Here is an 18,375-nt window from a genome sequence, read left to right as displayed (position 1 = left end):
GAGAAATTTGGGCTTTCGCAGTTCGATGCGTTTCGGTATCTACAGGTTTGCAATTTTGCAAAAAGGTCTTTCCAACATTCTCAGTGGTGCCGCCATCCTCGATGCTCGAGAAGGTTTTATCACTTTCAGGGATAGTGGTGGGGAGCATTTTGGGGGCTTATGAAAGGATTATGGCAGAGGATGTAGCATCGATGAAGGGGATCAAGGTCAAGTGGGAGGAAGGGTTGGGATTGGAATTATAGGATGGGATGTGGTGCGAGGCACTGCAGAGGGTGAATGCTGAACCTTTGTGTGCGACATTAAGGTTGATACAGTTGAAGATAGTACATGGGGCTCACTTGATTAGGTCTAAGATGAGTAGGTTGTTTGTGGAGGATAAGTGTGAGCGCTGTGGGTGGGGTCCAGTTAACCACTTTCACATGTTCTGATCATATCCTAAGCTCCTGAGGCTCTGGGTCTCCTTCTTTAGCACCAAGTCAGTGATTCTGCAAATGGAACTGAAGCCCTGTTCTTTAGGGGTCATATTTGGGCTTTCATCTGCCGGGCTTCAGACGGGGGCGGAGGCTGATGTTCTGGCCTTTGCCTCGTTGATTATTCAAAGGTGGGTGCTGTTGGGGTGGAGATCAGCTTCTCCACCCAGAGCCTCAGTATAGCCGGGGGATCTTATGGAGCTTTTATATCTTGAGAAGCTCAAGTACACCATGATGGGGGCAATTGAGCGGGTCAACCGAAGATGGCAGCTGTTTATGTTGTACTTTAAAGAGCTGGTTGCCGTTAGTTGCTAGGGAGGTGGGACGCAGGCAGGGAGAGGAGGGAGTTGGGAGGGGGGTGGTTTCATTGATGGGGGCCTGGGGGGTGGGGGCGCGGTTCCATTGCTTGTTATGGTTTTATTGCTATGTATAAAATTGAAAATGTTGAATACATTTTTTAAATGAAGCACTTTGGGGAACCCTGAGATTGCGTAAGTAGCTCAGTAAATGCAAATTCCTTTATTTATTCTCTGTTGGAATGAAAAGCAAGTGATTGAATAGAACACCGTAGATCCAAACGGTCTGGTCCACGACTGGGGAGGGGGATGGAGTTAGCGAAAACATTTCTGCTCGGACTGTGAGAGTGGGTTGGGGGGAAGGTGCTGTCTAAGTTTCGAGAGGGTGAAGATGGAGAGTATTCACAAGATTTAATGGCCAAATTTCCGGGGCGGGGGGGGGGGGGCGTGGGGTGTGGGGGGGGGGGGGGGGAGCTTCGGAATGCATGCCACCTGGAAAAGGGGACAGTGAGCTCAATTACAGGGCCAATCATGTAAAATAAGGGAAGGTTTGTCATCCTGGCTATCTCTAATCAGCTTGAATTTGTCTAAGTGCTCTGTCACTCTCTCCTTGACTATAAATTTGAATCTCCTCACAGATGTTATATGAGCAGGTCTATAATTTACTTTCACTTTTCTTAAATAATGAAGTTATGTTTCAATTGTTCCTATCTAAAGAGACAATTTCTGAATTGGCAGAACTTTGGAAGATTACAGCTGGAACACCTGCAATTTTCTCTCCTACTTTGTGGAGTGCATCAGATCCTGGAAACTTAACAGGGTTCTGCAAGATAAAGAATCCACAGAGAACCAGCATTTTAAGGAAGGTTTCAATATCTGTGCTCTCATCTGGCTATTCAGTGAATAATCCTGCAGCACCTATTGCAAGATGAAGCTAGTTACTTGCCACCCATTTACTCTGGTAGGGGTGGTTTTAACCATTTTTCGAAAGCGGCTGACCCTGGGCTAACCATCGGCTTATGGAAGACAGAGATACTCCACCAAACACTACCAATCTCTGTCTCTAGCCCATCCACCATAGTTTTCAATGACACAATCCTGAAGGCTGGAGGTAACTTCAGCTGTCTCGGAAGTGCAATTTGCACAAATGTCTGCACTGACAGGTGACAACTTGTTTTATTGATTTATGGGGTGTGGGGATCGCAGGCTGGACATTTATTACCCATCCCTAATTGCCCTTCAACTGAGTGGCTTGCTGGGCCATTGCAGAGGGCATTTTAAGAGTAAACTGCATGGCTGTGGATCTGGAGTCACATATAGGCCAGACTGGGTAAGGACGGCAGATTTCCTTCCCTACAGGAAATTAGTGAACCAGATGGGTTTTTACAACAATCGACAATAGTTTCATCACTAGACTTTTAATTTCAGATTTTTATTGAATTCAAATTTCACCATCAGCTGTGTTGAGATTCGAACCAAGGTCCCCAGAGCACTGCTCAGGGTCTCTGGATCAATAGTCCAGTGACAATCACCATTTTGCCACCATCTCCCCTAAATAAGAAAAACATTGTCCATCCCTAATTGCTATTTAACTGAGTGGCTTCTTAGGCCACTTCAAAGGACATTTAAGAATCAGCCACATTGCTGTGGGTCTGGAGTCACATGTACGACAGACCAGGTAAGGATGGCAGATTTCCTCCCCTAAAGGACATGAGTGAACCAGATGGGTTTTTATGACAATCGACTTTTAATTCTAGATTGTCATTGAATTAGATTTTCAAATAGAACTGCCAGAGCAAACTTGCCATTCCCTCATTTAAGCAAGAGCTGTGGTACGATCTACCCCTCGTAAGCCTCTCAGACATGTATTAGCTGCTATTAGGTGGTTGGACTTGTTCCACATGAGATTCATTCAGAACATCATGAGTTTCAAATGGAAATAATCAACACTGAGATACTTCAAAGAGCAGAAACGTCTGGAAATGAAGCATTCACCATCAGAGGCCTGCTCAGATGAAGTGGCAACGTGTTTCATATGACTGACCTTAAAATTCCTTAGGCAGTCATGTATTTGCAATTTAAACGTGGACCCCGCCTGATTATCATTATTGCAATATTATTGAGTCTGTTTCCACCATCCCTTCAGGGAATGGATTCCAGATTGTAAAAATTTGCTGTTTAACTGTTTTCCTTCATGTTGCCTCTGTCTCTATTTGCCTATCTTACATCTACATCCTCTCATTATACGTTCTCGAATCTCACTGTGTAACTGAACTCTTTCACCTCTGGTACGATTCCAGCTCACTCCCTTTTGCACCTTCTCCAAAGCTCTATCATGGTTTCTAAGGTGTGCTGCCCAGAATTGGCCACTATACTCTGGCTAGGGTATAATCAGGGTTTTATTAAATGATTAGCATTACTTTCTTATTTTTGTACTTTCATGCTTAAGTTATCAAAAGGTATCCTTCACTTCCTACACTTTAACAGACTTCTCAATATGTCCTATCATATTTAAAGACTTGTCCATATACACTTCCATGTCTTTTGTTTCACAGTCTTTACATAGGAACATAAGGCGCAATCTTGCTTGCACACTCGCCGTCTGCCGGAACAGCAGTGCGGGTGGAAAATCTCACGAGCATCGGGAAACGCGATTCTCGTTGAAGCAATCTCAAATCCCGATTTTCCCTACAAAAGGCATGAACCGAATTTTAATAAATTTGAATGGATTTCAATATTATTAGTGCACCCCCCTTGCCAAATGATCCCCCCCCTCACTTAATAATCATACGTCACGTCGATGATGTTTACAACAGGTTTGGCCAGGTGTGAAGCAGTCGAGGGGATCGCTCCAGGGGCACAGATGTAGGTATAGCCTCAGCGGGGGAATAATAGGGACATGCAATGCACTGCCACCTGGAACTGGCAACATGGAAGCGTCAACCTAGCAGTGCCATGTGGAAATGACAACCTATGCTGGGGGCAGTGCTGGGGAAAACCCAAATGGCAAGCTCTTCATTCCAGGTATCTTTCCTGTGAACCGCCCGCCGCTAGACCATTTCCAAGGCCAGCACATCCTTCCTTAGATACGGGCCTTAAACTGCTCACAATACTCCAAATGGGGTCTGACCAGAGCCTTATACAGCCTCAGAAATACATCCCCGCCCTCGTATTCTAGCCCTCTCGGCATGAATGCTAACATTGCATTTGCCTTCCTAATTGCCGACTGAACCTGCACGTTAACCTTAAGAGAATCTTGAACTATGAGTCCTAAGTTCCTTTGTGCTTTTCCCATTTAGAAAATAGCCTATGGCTCCATTCGTCCTACCAAAATCCATAAACTCACACTTTTCCACATTGTATTCCATCTGTCACATCTTTGCCCACTCTCCTAGCATGTCCAAGTCCTTCTGTAGCCCTCTGCTTTCTTAATACTACCTGTGACACTGCATATCTTTTGTATCATTTTCACACTTAGCAACAGTGTCCTCAGTTCCTTCTTCCAGATCGTTAATGTATCGTGTGAAAAGTTGTGGTCCCAGCACTGACCCCTGAGGCACTAGTCACTGGCTGCCATCCTGAAAACGACCCCTTTATCCCCACTCTCTGCCATTTGCCAGTCAGCCAATCCTCTATCCATGCCAGGATCTTACCCTTAACATAATGGGCTCTTAAGAATAAAGGGATTAAGGGTTATGGTGTTCGGGCCGGAAAGTGGAGCTGAGTCCACAAAAGATCAGCCATGATCTCATTGAATGGTGGAGCAGGCTTGAGGGGCCAGATGGCCTACTCCTGCTCCTAGTTCTTATGTTCTTATGTTCTTAACTTATTTAACAGCCTCCTATATGGTACCTTGTCAAATGCCTTCTGGAAATCTAAATAGATCATGTCCACTGGTTCTCCTTTGTCTAATTTCCTCAAAGAATTCAAACAGATTTGTCAGACATGACCTCCCCTTGACGAAGCCGTGCTGACTCAGTCCTATTTTATCATGCACTTCCAAGTACTCCGCAATTTGATCTTTAATAATGAAAATGAAAATCGCTTATTGTCACAAGTAGGCTTCAAATGAAGTTACTGTGAAAAGCCCCTAGTCGCCACATTCCGGCACCTGTTCGGGGAGGCTGTTACAGGAATCGAACCGTGCTACTGGCCTGTCTTGGTCTGCTTTCAAAGCCAGCGATTTAGCCCTGTGCTAAACAGCCCATGGACTCTAAAATCTGACCAATGACCGAAGTCAGGCTAACCGGCCTGTAATTCCCCATCTTCTGACTCCCTCCCTTCTTAAACAGTGTGTCTCATTAGCTATTTTCCAGTCCTTCCTGCCTTCAGTGATTCCTGAAAGATCACCAACAATGCCTCCACAATCTCCTCAACTATTTCCTTTAGAATTTTGGGGTGTAGTCTATCCGGTCCAGGTGATTTATCCACCTTCAGACCTTTCAGTTTCCCAGAACCTTCTACTTAGTGATGGTCACTACACTTACCTCTGCCCCCTGATTGTCCTGAAGATCTGGTATCCCACTGGTGTCTTCCAACATGGAGACTGATGCAAAGTAACTATTCAGTTCCTCTGCCATTTCTTTGTTTCCTACTTCTACTTCTCCAGCATAATTTTCCAGTTGTATAGTGTCTATTCTTGCCTCTCTCTTAACTTTTTCATTTGAAAAAACTCTTGCTATCTTCTTTTATATTACTAGCCAGCTTACACTCATATTTCATCTCTCCCCCTTATTGCTTTTTTTAGTTGTCCTCTGCTCACTTTTAAAGGCTTCCCAAACCTCTGGCTTCCCACTAATCCTCACCACCTTGTATGCTTTATCTTTTGCTTTTATGTCCTTGACTTCCCTCGTCAGCCATGGATGTCTCATCCTCCCCTTAGCAAGTTTCCTCCTCCTTGGGATGAATGGATGGATGCCATGGTAGCACAGTGGTTAGCACAGTTGCTTCACAGCGTCAGGGACCAGAGTTCGATTCCCGGCTTGGGTCACTGTCTGTGCGGAGTCTGCATGTTCTCCCCGTGTCTGCGTGGGTTTCCTCCCGGTGTTCTGGTTTCCTCCCACAAGTCCCAAAAGATGTGCTTGTTAGGTGAATTGGACATTCTAAATTCTCCCTCAGTGTATCCGAACAGGCACCGGAGTGTGCCGACTCGGGGATTTTCACAGTGACTTCATTGCCAGTGTTAATGTAAGCCTACTTGTGACACTAGTAAAGCTTATTATTATTATTATTATTATTATTAATAATGATTTCTGTTGCGCCTCCCAAATAACCCCCCAAAACTAATGCCATTGATGTTCCACTGTCTTCTCTATTAGGCTCCCCTTCCAATCATCTCTGGCCATCTCCTCCTTCATGTCTTTATAGTTACGTTTATTCAATGGTAAAACCGTTACATCAAGATGGCGCCGGAGCATGGCGACTCGCTGCGAACTCTCTCCCCCGTCCCTTTTCTTTTATCTCTTATCAGCGTTCTGACCTACTAAAACTATTTCCCTCTTATATAATTACTAATAATGTTCTTCTATGTTTTCTCATGTATTTGTTTTGTTTGGCCCCTTGTTCCGCACTGTAACCAATCACTGTTTGTCGATGTACCATTTGTCAATGTTCTCTGTTGATTATTCTTTTGGCTACTATGTACGTATTGTGTACGTTCCCTCGGCCGCAGAAAAATACTTTCCACTGTACTTCGGTACATGTGACAATAAATCAAATCAAACATCTGGGGCGAGATTCTCTCCTACCCGGCGGGGCGGGGGGTTCCGGCGTAATGGAGTGACGGGAACCACTCCGGCATCGGGCCGCTTCCGCACCTTTAGGGGCGAAGCCCTCACCTTGAGGGGCTAGGCCCGCGCCGGAGTAGTTTGCGCTCCGCCGGCTGGCGGGAAAGGCCTTTGGCGCCACGTCTGCCGGGGGAAAAAGGTCTTCGCCAGACCGGGAGCATCAGCGGCTGCTGGCGTCATCCCCGCGCATGTGCTGGGGAGGGGGTCTCTTCCGCCTCTGCCATAGTGAAGACCATGGCGAAGATGGAAGAAAAAGAGTGCCCCCACGGCACAGGCCTGCCCGCGGATCGATGGGCCCCAATCGCGGGCCAGGCCACCGTGGGGGCACCCCCCCGGGGCCAGATCCCCCCGCCCCCGGGGCCAGATCCCCCCGCCCCCCCCCCCCCCCCCCCCCCCCCCAGGACCCCGGAGCCTGCCCGCACCACTTTGTCCCACCGTTCAAAAGGTGGTTTAATCCACGCTGGCGGGACAGGCATTCCAGCAGCGGGACTTCGGCCCATCGCGGGCCGGAGAATCGGCGGGGGTGGGCCCGCCGACCGGCGCGACGCGATTCCCGCCCCCGCCGAATCTCTGGTGGCGGAGACTTCGGGACACGGCGGGGGCTGGATTCAAGACCCGGCGTGGGGTCGGAGAATCCCGCCCCAGATTCCAGTTTCTCCCTCTCAAACTACAGGGTAAATTCAATCATATTGTGATCACCTTCGTGTTCTTTCACCTTATTTTCCCTAATCAGGTCTGATAAAAACCTCAATTTTCTTTGCTCAAGGCAATATGAGCTAAGCCTATCTTTCCTGACCAAAATGAATTCAGTGGTCCAGATGAGTGGGAGTTCTTGTGACACAGTGGGTTAGCGTTCCTACCTCTGGGCCAGATTCAAGCCCCACTTCCTGACTTGAAGACAACAGAAGGGTGCGATCAGAATGTGGCCAAACAGGTTAACTATCAGCCCATAAATCCTTCCAAAATGCCTAATGGCAGGTAGAAAGAGTAGGAGAGCCTTCTGGTCAGCCATATTGCAGAAGGCTCCCCTACTTTTTCTACCTGCCATTAGGCATTTTGGAAGGATTTATGGGCTGATAGCAAACCAATACTTTACCGAGCATTAATCCAATGGAAGTCCATGGTTGCTACTCTCCTCTCAGGGAGAAGGAGAATTCTAGATGGCGGCCTAACCTTAATTCTATACAACTGAATTATAGCACTGTGATCCGTTCCCCTTTGAGATAAAGAACATTTTATTAGTTTTATCACTCGCTTTTTGTCCCTGTCGACTAGGTTTCAATGATTTAGGTACTTGGTTTCCCAAATCTCTTTGCTCATCTACTGTTCCCAGCTCTCAACATTTGGAAAATACTCTGACCCATCTTTCTTGGATCCAAAATGAATGACTTCACACTTGCCACATTAAACTCGATGTGCCATAGTTTTGTCCACTCGCTTAAACGTTGTCCTTTTGCAACTTCTCGATCTTATCTATCATGTCTAAATTAGTGTCATCTGCAAACTTGGATCTACAATGCTCAATTCCTTAATCCCATCATTAATGAGGATGGTGCAGTGCTGAGACCCCAGAACGGGAACCTGGAAAACAAGGCTTTTCACATCCTGCCATTTTCCAAATCATTGAACGTTATTTTTATGCATTATGGAGCAGATGAAGCGCAGTGGCTCCGAGTTTGGGTGACATAATCAGAGGTCCTTAAAAGAACCACTGCACGCCACTCCTCAAACAGATAATTTTCTGTTTTTGAACATTTCCTTTTCACAGCACCAGGGACCCGGGTTCAATTCCAGCCTTGGGTGGCTGTATGTGTGGAGTGTGTACATTCTTCCCGTCCCTGTGAGAGTTTCCTCCGGGTGTTCTGGTTTCCTCCCATAGTCCAAAGATGTGCAGGCTAGATGGATTGGCCATGCTAAATTGCCCATTAGTGTCTAGGGATGTGCAGGTCAGGTTGGGTTACAGGGTGGGGTGGACAAGGGAGTGGACATGGGTAGTGCAGTCTCAATGGGCTGAATGGCTTCCTTCTGCACTGTAGAAATTCTTGTTAACTGCGATTTTCATCTGAATTGAAACGTCATTCAAATAGGTCCCAGGGATGTATGGTGAGAAAAATGGTAAGTGCTACAATAGGGATCACCGTCCTCTGTACCAAACCTGCACTGTACTTGCCATGGAAGTTTTTGATGAGACAGTGTAGACAAAGAGAGCTTTTTTCTTTCTTTCTTCTTTATGGGCATCACCGGCAAGGTGAATATTTGTTGCCCATCCCTAATTGCCCGTGAATTGAGTGGTTTGCTCAGCCATTTCAGAGGGTATTTAAAAGTCAATCACATTGCTGTTGGTCTGGAGTCACATGTAGGCTAGACCTGAAAAGGATGGCAGATTTCCTTCCCTTGAGGGTATTAGTGAGCAAGATGGGTTCTAATTGCAGGTTTATTAATTTAACTAAATTCCACCAGCTGCTATGGTGGCCTTTGATCCCACGCCCAAAGCACATGATTCTCTGCCTCTAGTTAACCAATCGAGTGACCTTACCAGGACGCCACTGTTTCCCCTAAATCAGTGTTATAGCCAGGAACATTAATATTGGGAGGGTTTCAAACCCCATACTATACCGCCCCTGGGCATGTTTGATCAGAACTTTCCTCTGTAGCCAGCCCATAAAGTCTCTGACCTGGGGTGGGATTCTCCGACCCCCCCGCCGGGTCGGAGAATCACCGAGGGGCGGCGTGAATCCCGCCCCCGCCGCCTGCCGAATTCTCCGGGGCCGGGGATTTGGCCGGGTCGGGAATCGCAGCGCGCAGGTAGGGGGCCGTTGGCAGCGCCCCCCCCCGACGATTCTCCGGCCCGCGATGGGTCGAGTGGCCAACCGTTTACGGCCGGTCCCGCCGGCGTAAATTACAACAGGTACTTACCGGCGGGACCTGGCTCCGCGGGCGGCGTCTGGGGTCCTCAGGGTGGCGCGGGGGGATCTGGCCCGCGATTGGAGCCCACCGACCCGTGGGCAGGCCTGTGCCACGGGGGCACTCTATTCCTCCGTGTCGGCCTCTGTAACAGTCCGCGATGGCCGAAGCGGTGATGAACCCCCCTGCGCGTGCGCTGGGATGACGCCAGCACACGCTGGCGTTCCCGCACATGCTCTAACTCGCGCCGGCCGGCGGAGGCCCTTCGGCGCCGGTTGGCGTGGTGCCAAGCCCCTTCCGCGCCGGTCAGTGCGGCGCAAACCACCCCGCCGCCGGCCTAGCCCCTGAAGGTGCGGAGGAATCCGCACCTTCGGGCGGCCTGACGCCGGAGTGGTTCACGCCACTCCTTCGCGCCAGAGTTGCCTACCCCGCCGGTTCGTGGAGAATCCCCCCCCCTGGAAATTTTGATTAAACAGGAATTTGTTATATTCTCCCCTCCATTCCCTCCAGAAGAAGACCCAGACATTTACCTTATTTAAGAAGATGTCAAAATAGGCGGTGTTCCAGTAAAGGCCCTCATCATCCTGGATCTGCAGAAGCATCTTCACATAACTGTCAATGCGTTGGCGATGGGTGGGGAGGAGGTGGGTCATGTGGATCTGTAGGTATTTCTCCGGGCTATCAGTGAAATCTTCCACTTTCTTGTAAATGGTTTTGAAGTCAAACTGGGGCGGAAAACCTTCGTGGAAAGCGTTGATCTCGTGCATGAAGTAGTTGGGGAGGTTCTGGAGGGTCAGGCAGCGGAGCAGCACCACTAACATCCGATAAACAGACGATTCCAAGTCAACCCAGTCCTCTTGAGCTGGGAAAAACTTCATGGCCCAGAGTAAGACCATCTGGTAAAATCAAAAATAATGGTAACTGTCAAGCATTACACTTAGTGCATGGTAATAATCTGAAGTATAATATAGGGCAATGTCAGGCATTGGACGTAAAGAAACTTTATGAAAATTGTTTGAGATCAGCGATTACATTATTTTGCTCTGTACTCATTCTCGTGGAATGTGGGTATTGCTAGCAATCCCAACATTTGTTGTCCATCCTTAGTTGCCCCTCAGAAAGTGGTGGTGACTGCAGCCTGTGTGGTTCTTGTAACTGGCAGGTACATCCATGGTGCTGTTAGGTAGAGAATTCCAGAATTCTGACCCTATGGCAATGAAGGGACGGGCGATATATTTCCAACAAAAAGAAGGAGATCTTGTCCCCCTGTGCCTTCCTCAAAGAAACTATGTCAAGTTTCTGCAGTACAGCGTCTTCGGGGAGGGAGTTCCAGGATTTAGCTCCAGTGACAGTGAAGGAACAGAGATATATTTCAACCTCAGGATGGTCAGTGACTGCTAACCCGTCTCTAGGGAAGAGTATAGGTCCGGTCATTATGTTCTGACCCATTTGGTATTTCACATCACAGCTGTCTTTCTGCGAGCCCTTTGTACCTTCTGAATCCTCTTGTACTTACTCAGTTATCAGTCCGAATACATACTCGACCCATCCATCAATTCTATTCCATTTCTTGTTGTTGGTTATCCTTGGCCATGCCTCTCTGCTATTTAGCTCAGTTAATATCCAAACTCAGTGTTTGGATACTAACTCAAATGCCAAATTCTTGGGCTGTCACCTTGCTTAAATACAGCATGGTAGCATAGTGGTTAGCACTATGGCTTCGCAGCACCATGGTCCCAGGTTCGATTCCTGGCTTGGGTCACTGTCTGTGCGGAGTCTGCACGTTCTCCCCGTGTCTACGTGGGTTTCCTCCGGGGGCTTCGGTTTCCTCCCACAAGTCCCGAAAGACGAGCTTTTAGGTAATTTGGACATTCTGAATTCTCCCTCTGTGTACCTGAACAGGCGCGGGAGTGTGGCGACTAGGGGATTTTCACAGTAACTTTGTTGCAGTGTTAATGTAAGGGTACTTGTGACAATAAAGATATTATTGATTAAAGACAATATTGTTATTATTCCAGCACTTGGGGTGCTGCTCAGAGTGTGCATGCTCCATCCAAGCCAGGGTCCTATTAAACCCTTCTACTTGGCTGCTCATTTGAGGGAGGGGTGGGATGGTTCAAAATTGATCTCGCTGGGAACTGGTCTAGTAACTGAGTGACAAACAGAGATACAAAACCAGCTGATCATTTGATTATTAAAGGGAGGAAGGAATAATTAGAAGTTCAGATGTGTCTTCCCACCTCCAAGGTCAGAATTGTGTGACCATTCTCACTGAGATCATGGGTAAAGGAATTGCAGAGTGCTGTTACCGGGTTTGGGGTGAAATAAATATGTGAGGGATGTGACGATAAAAGTGATTGACCCTGCCAGTGAGGGAAATGTTGAATACAGCAATGCAACCTCAGTTCCAAATCCTCACAACATCTTCAGATCTCCAAGCAAGCTATCACAATGCAGATTCCATGGTGTACAAGGATATGTGCATGCAAAGGAAAGGTTGAGATCATCCAAAGTAAACCTGAGCAAACTCCGAGGAAACCATTTGGGGCTAAGATGCAATTCTGCATTTTATCTGCATTTGACTTAAGGCTTGATCATGACACTACCACATTAAAAGCTTCCATGTGTGTCATGGGAGGGTCCCTCGAAGAAATGTTTTTGTCTTATCATATGGCTTCAGTGATGTCATTGTGTGGGTGGAACTGGGCTGTGGCTCTGTGAGTTTTTACTTTTGCTTTGTGTTTGGACTGGTTTGAACTGCACAGGTTGAAAGAAGTATCTCTCGATCTTCATCTTAAAAGCTGTTTTCAGACTGCTTGATAACTTAAAAGCGATAATTCCTTTCTGGAAGGAATTCAAACCTGCTGTTTGAAAAGCGGAACAAGAGTATCACTAACAAGTCTTATACCAGTAAGAATGCCGTGTGCTGGGCCACGCCTTTGAAAAGGGGTTTCTGGTTTTACTTGGATTTTGTTATTGAATTGGAACAGTTAAGGGAGAATTCATTCAGGTCTTTATGGTTCTAGTTGATAAAAAATCTTACTGTGCGTGTTTATACAAATGTTAACTAAATTCGTAGAATAAAGCTTGTTTTTTGATTTAAAGTGCCTAAGAACTCTGTTGAATAACACCTGAAATGCAAGCTCTTGTGCTCATCCCAGCCAAATTCAACAAACAGTTATAGGTCAGGTGAATTCCATAATATGCTTTGGAGTTTTCTAAATCTTGGCCCATAACATTTGCACATCCAATGTTTATATATAAAGTAGTTCACTCGCCTTAAGCTGGTTAAGTGTGAGTCCTTGCATATGTTCCCCCGGAATCCAGTGGTCAGTTTTAATCCTGTCCAGTATGCACAGGCTTTCCAGACGATGGCCCCCATCAGCATCTGCTTTCTCTAACAACTTCCACATCGGTCGCTCAAAACAAAATCTGGATTTGGAACACATAACATGGATCTGACCTTTAGTGCAAACATTTATGTTCTTCTTAAATAGACATTAGATAGGAAGTGCCCTCGGAAGCAGTGTTTGACATTAATGGTTATTGGTATTCACCAAGGCCCTGATAGTGCACCTTGCGGTGAGGCTGGTGAATGTAATGGAGATGTTGTTAGGAGATGTTTCATGAAGTGGTCACTGAGTTGACTATAATATTTAGTAGAATGTTGTCAATCGTAAATAAGAATGTGATCTGGATCAGATCCTTTACGTCATTTGAGAGTAGCTCAATACAGAATCTTAGAGTGGCGTTTTCACTTCCCACCTGTCGCAGGAACATTTAGCAGACCAGAAAAAGGTCCTTTACCTTCAGGCAGGAATTTCCAGTCTCGCAGCGGGCAGGACCAGAAAATCCCACCTAATTGTCAGAGTGGCCATTTTTATTCGTATGGCTGGGGGAGCAGTTGTAGTTTAATGTCAAAGTTAACAATTCTTTCAACAGCTTGGGCTGACGCAGTGGGAATGGTTGTGATTCCACCAGGAATGGATCTCTCTGGGAAGGGGTTCGGTATATGGGTGAGCGTCTGAGAAAGTCACAATTTGAGCTGTTCCTCATGTTCCATTTGTGGAGCAAGTGGCCAGATCTTACCCGGTCTATTTTCAAGTGGTTGAGGGATGTCCAGAATTTTTTTGAAAGGTTGAAACCTGGGACTTCATCGCTCAGTCAGTTACCAGGTTACGGTTGGTGACATGTATAGTTGACCAGGAGGTGTGCATTGGGAGATGGGACTGCCGTGAGCTTGTAGTGTGTGGAGTATATTTCAGTCGGGGCTACGGGATTTCAGATGAGGGCGTTCTTTGTGGGAGATGTCCCTTTGGATATCGGGAAGTTCAATACGTGCCAGCACAGGAAGCCATTTGAGCTGTGTTGGTCTCAAGGTCCTAGAAATTATCCCCATGACTTCCTGGAGGTGGATAATCACTCACTCCTGAGCCAGGTTGAGCAGCAGCACTCTGTTGCTGTGTGGACCAGAGTGAGTGAAAGACTGTATTGTGTTGGCTCTGCTGCCCAGGTGGTACCGGCCAGTTCACTCTCATCTTGACCTTGGCTTCAGTGTTCTGGTAGGTCAATGTACAGTTAAGAGTGATGCCAAAATATTTTGGTTTTTGGTCATGGGTGAGTGAGCAGCTACAGAGTTGGACATGAAATTCTTCCCCAGCCTTTGAGTTGTTCAGATGGAAGGCTGAAACAATGGCAGTATTGGTTGAAGTAGCCATTTTTTGAAATAGGCTTCCAGAGATCATAGATCTTCAGTGAGTGTTTTCACAATGTCCTGAAGTTCTTTAGCCAGGAATGCCATGGCCAAATCATCTGCATATACAAAGCGCCATCACTTTGAGTGGGGGAGGTCGCTTATGTGGTCAAGAGCGGTGAGAGGATTGATCCCTGTTGGGAGCCTGTTCTTGGCAATCTGTGCGTGGCTACTTAAACCTGCCAGGGGCACAGTGAACTGATCATGGGAGTTGATTTGCTGTAGGGTTTCACATAATAGGTGAATCTGGTGAGTTTCAGCAGCATTCTTGTCCACCACATTATGTCATAGATGCGCACACGTAGGTCAACAGAGGCAGTTCCTCTTCAGGCCTTTCTGGAAATCAGCCTCAATAGTCGCCATAATGCCTGATCTGGCTTTCTGGTGCTTCAGCCTGTAAGGTGCTTTAGTAATATGCTACAACATGAACTATGAGTGGATATTGCTACTCACTATGCCACTGGAGACCAAAACAACTGCTCATTTTGATGGCAGATCCTCAAATGGATTCCATGGCAATGTATTATCATTGATTCAGTTAGCTACCCAGTCACTTCTGAGATAACCTTAAATTTAGCATTTTGTCTGCTCCTAGGTTAGGGTAACCATGCCAAGAACCATGCCTGGACACTGGTCAGTAAAGATACTTCACAATCTGAATTAGTAGCATCAAATCATAGAAATGTACAACACAGAAGGAGGCCATTCAGCCTGCTGTGTGTGTTCTGGCTCTTTGGAAGAGTATCGTGCTTAGTCCTACATGCCCACCTTGCGTCTATAAATCTGTAACCTTCTCATTATTACAGACCTGTCCAACTCTCTTTCAACATTATTTATGGAACCAGTTTGTACCATCATTTTTCAGGTATAACGACCTAGATCCTGATAATCCTCTGAGTGACTAAATTCTCCTCTTCTACCCTCAAGCTTTTTCCCCAATGATTCTGGACATCTCGCAAGGTACCATTTCAATCCTATTTTTATATTTAATAAAGACTTCAAACAGTGTGTTCCTTATATAGATCCAACTAACCAAGAAGTACAAACCTCAAAACTGAACTTCCTGTCTGTGAAGTCCAACGCAACGTCGCCTTTGAGAGAGATGACTGCAGCGCAGGACAAAATAAATTATGTGATCATTATTGTAGAAGTTGATTTACATAGAATCATACAACTAATGGGCGGCACATTGCCATAGTGGTTAGCACTGCTGTCTCACAGCGCCAGGGTCCCGGGTTCGATTCCGACCTGGGTGACTGTCTGTGTGGAGTCTGCACGTTCTCCCCATGTCTGCGTGGGTTTTCTATCGGTGCTCCGGTTTCCTCCACAGTCCAAAGATGTGCAGATTAGGTGGATTGGCTATGCTAAATTGCCCCTAGGTGGGTTAACAGGGATAGGATGGGAGACTGGATCGGGCCTATGTAGTATGCTCCTTCAGAGGGTCGGTGCAGACTCAATAGGCCGAATGGTCTCCTTCTGCACTGTGGTGATTCTATGGATTCTATGAATCTCTATGAATTGATGGAATTGAACAATAAGCAACAAGCTTTTATCGGAGATTTATTTGTATCACAAATGGCAAAGAATTAATTTGTATTTTATGGGGAACATGGAAAGAACCGGAGAATTTGATACCCCAAACACTGACACAAATTCCAGAATTTTCAATACTGAACTCATGCCATAACATTCACTCTAGCCCAATGTAATACAAAGATACATAGAAGATAGGAGCAGGAGGAGGCCTTTTGGCCCTTCGAGCTTGCTCCGACATTCATCACAATCCTGGCTGATCATCCAACTCAATAGCCTAATCCTGCTTTCTCCCCATAGCCTTTGATCCCATTCTCCCCAAGTGCTATATCCAGCCGCCTCTTGAATATACTCAATATAATAAGGAAAGAATGTAATAAGGAAAGAAGACACTTTACCTCCATCGGTAGTAAGTTCCATTGCTGATGTCAATGTTCTCGGGACTTGCTTGCTTGTTTGTCTCTGGAATGCTCTTCTCCTTTTGATTACCATCCTCAAGAAACTTCTCCATGGCTCTCCTCACCACTGGAATGATGTTAACTCGTAAGGGCTTCATCACATTTCTTAGAACCAGTGTTATCCGAGGACCATCGAAATTCAACAAAGAAGCATTCACATCTCCTGTGAGGACGAGAGATGTACTGTGGTGAGAGATTGTGTACACCCGAGCAAGTAATAATAATCCTAATAATCTTTATCAGTGTCACAAGGAGGCTTACATTAACACTGCAATGAAGTTACTGTGAAAATCCCCTAGTCGCCACACTCCGGCTCCTGTTCAGCTACACTGAGGGAGAATTCAGAATGTCCAATTCACCTAACAAACACATCTTTCGGGACCTGTGGGAGGAAACTGGAGCACCCAGAGGAAGAAAATGGGCAGACTCCGCACAGAGTGACCCAAGTCGGGAGTCGAACCCTGGTCCCTGGCGCTGTGAAGCAACAGTGCTAACCACTATGCTACTGTGCCGTCCCTGTCTAACCGAACTTGTTAACACTTTCTTGAATATAAATAAAGACCCCCACCATCAAGAAACCTCACCACTAGGATCTCCTGTTACAAATGCAGGAGGTTAATCACAGAAGCACATGCACCTACATCCACAGGCTAAATCAGGGGTGTTTTATTTTCTTTCATTTTCTTATTCGTTCATCGGTCTGGCGGGATGGAGAATCCCGCCTATTGTGTTTAGTTTTAGTAAGATGATGTAGTTAATGGGAGGAACCAGGGGCTGAAGCAGTCAGGTGTTGAGCTTTCAGTTTTGAGTTCCGTTTTAGATTGGAATGTGGACAGACAAGCATCTTCTCTAAAAACAGTGAGTTTTGATCTGTCTGTGAACAGGACTGGAGCAACTTCTCAAAGGCTGGCAGATTACACAGTAGTCTGAGACAGACAAGAATCTGCAAGCTGTTTCCTGACTGGATTTCTCTCTCCAATTGCTCTGTCAAAAGGATGTGTATAAAGCAAGTATTCCTAACTGTATTTAAAAATGGATTTTGACATTAGTTGGGGTTTGCTTGAATGGAGATAAAAAGATAACTGTTAGGAGTGTTCATTTCATTGTTAAGCATTGTTTATCTGGTAAATGTAAGCTATTTTCTTTATGGTGTTAAAGTTAATAATACTGTGTTAGTAATAAAGTTTGTTTTAATACACTCTGGGCGTCATTCTCCGACCCCCCGCCGGGTCGGAGAATGGCCGTTGGCCGCCGTGAATCCAGCCCCTGCCCCCGCCGAAGTCTCCGGTACCGGAGATTGGGCGGGGGCAGGAATCCGGCCGCGCCGGTTGGCGGGACCCCCCGCTGGATTCTCCGGCCCGGATGGGCCGAAGTCCCGCCCAGAAATTGCCTGTCCCGCCGGCGTAAATCAAACCTGGTATTTACCGGCGGGACCAGGCGGCGTGGGCGGGCTCTGGGGTCCTGGGGGGGGCAGCGGGGCGATCTGACCCCGGGGGGTTCCCCCACGGTGGCCTGGCCCGCGATCGGGGCCCACCGATCCGCGGGCGGGCCTGTGCCGTGGGGGCACTCTTTCCCTTCCGCCTCCGCCACGGCCTCCACCATGGCGGAGGCAGAAGAGACTCCCTCCACTGCGCATGCGTGGGAAACTGTCAGCGGCCGCTGACGCTCCCGCGCATGCGCTGGGAAACTGACAGCGGCCGCTGACGCTCCCGCGCATGCGCCGCATTTCCGCGCCAGCTGGCGGGGAAACAAATGCCATTTCCGCCAGCTGGCGGGGCGGAAATCCCTCCGGCGTCGGCCTAGCCCCTCAATGTTGGGGCTAGGCCGCCAAAGATGCGGAGCCTTCCGCACCTTTGGGCCGGCGTGATGCCCGTCTGATTGGCGCCGGCTTTGGCGCCAGTCGGCGGACATCCCACCGTTGGGGGAGAATTTCGCCCTCTATCTCTATTTGGGCATAGGATCACTCCTGGAACAAAGTATCCTTTCCTCACAGTCTTACAAATTAAATTAAATATTGGGGTTCCTGTCCGGTATCCTAGCAACTGTTGGGGTTTAGTCCGGGATCGAAATAGTAATGTGACCAAAAGCTTGGTCAAAGAGATAGCAGGAGCGTCTTAATGGAGGAGCGAGATGTAAAGGAAAATAACCCAGGAATACGAGCTGATCTATGACCCT

General features: G+C 47.1%; 1 protein-coding gene and 1 long non-coding RNA gene across 2 annotated transcripts in view; one reads left to right on the top strand and one right to left on the bottom strand.

Annotated features, from left to right (window-relative positions):
- LOC140389989 (uncharacterized) overlaps nt 1-18,375 on the top strand; it is a 104,829-nt gene that overhangs the window by 42,808 nt on the left and 43,646 nt on the right. The window lies entirely within an intron of this gene.
- LOC140389985 (protein mab-21-like 4) overlaps nt 1-18,375 on the bottom strand; it is a 40,339-nt gene that overhangs the window by 9,224 nt on the left and 12,740 nt on the right. The window contains exons 2-4 of the mRNA XM_072474734.1: nt 16,141-16,363; nt 12,735-12,888; nt 9,987-10,352 (exon numbers count right to left, since the gene is read on the bottom strand). Of these exons, the coding sequence (XP_072330835.1) occupies nt 9,987-10,352; nt 12,735-12,888; nt 16,141-16,363 (743 nt within the window). The remainder of the gene's footprint in view (nt 1-9,986; nt 10,353-12,734; nt 12,889-16,140; nt 16,364-18,375) is intronic.

The sequence above is a fragment of the Scyliorhinus torazame genome, chromosome 14 (genome assembly GCF_047496885.1).
Source record: "Scyliorhinus torazame isolate Kashiwa2021f chromosome 14, sScyTor2.1, whole genome shotgun sequence".
Lineage (NCBI taxonomy): Eukaryota > Metazoa > Chordata > Chondrichthyes > Carcharhiniformes > Scyliorhinidae > Scyliorhinus > Scyliorhinus torazame.
The sequence above is the reverse complement of the archived record's forward strand: the minus strand, read 5'-3'. Positions and strand labels throughout refer to the sequence as shown.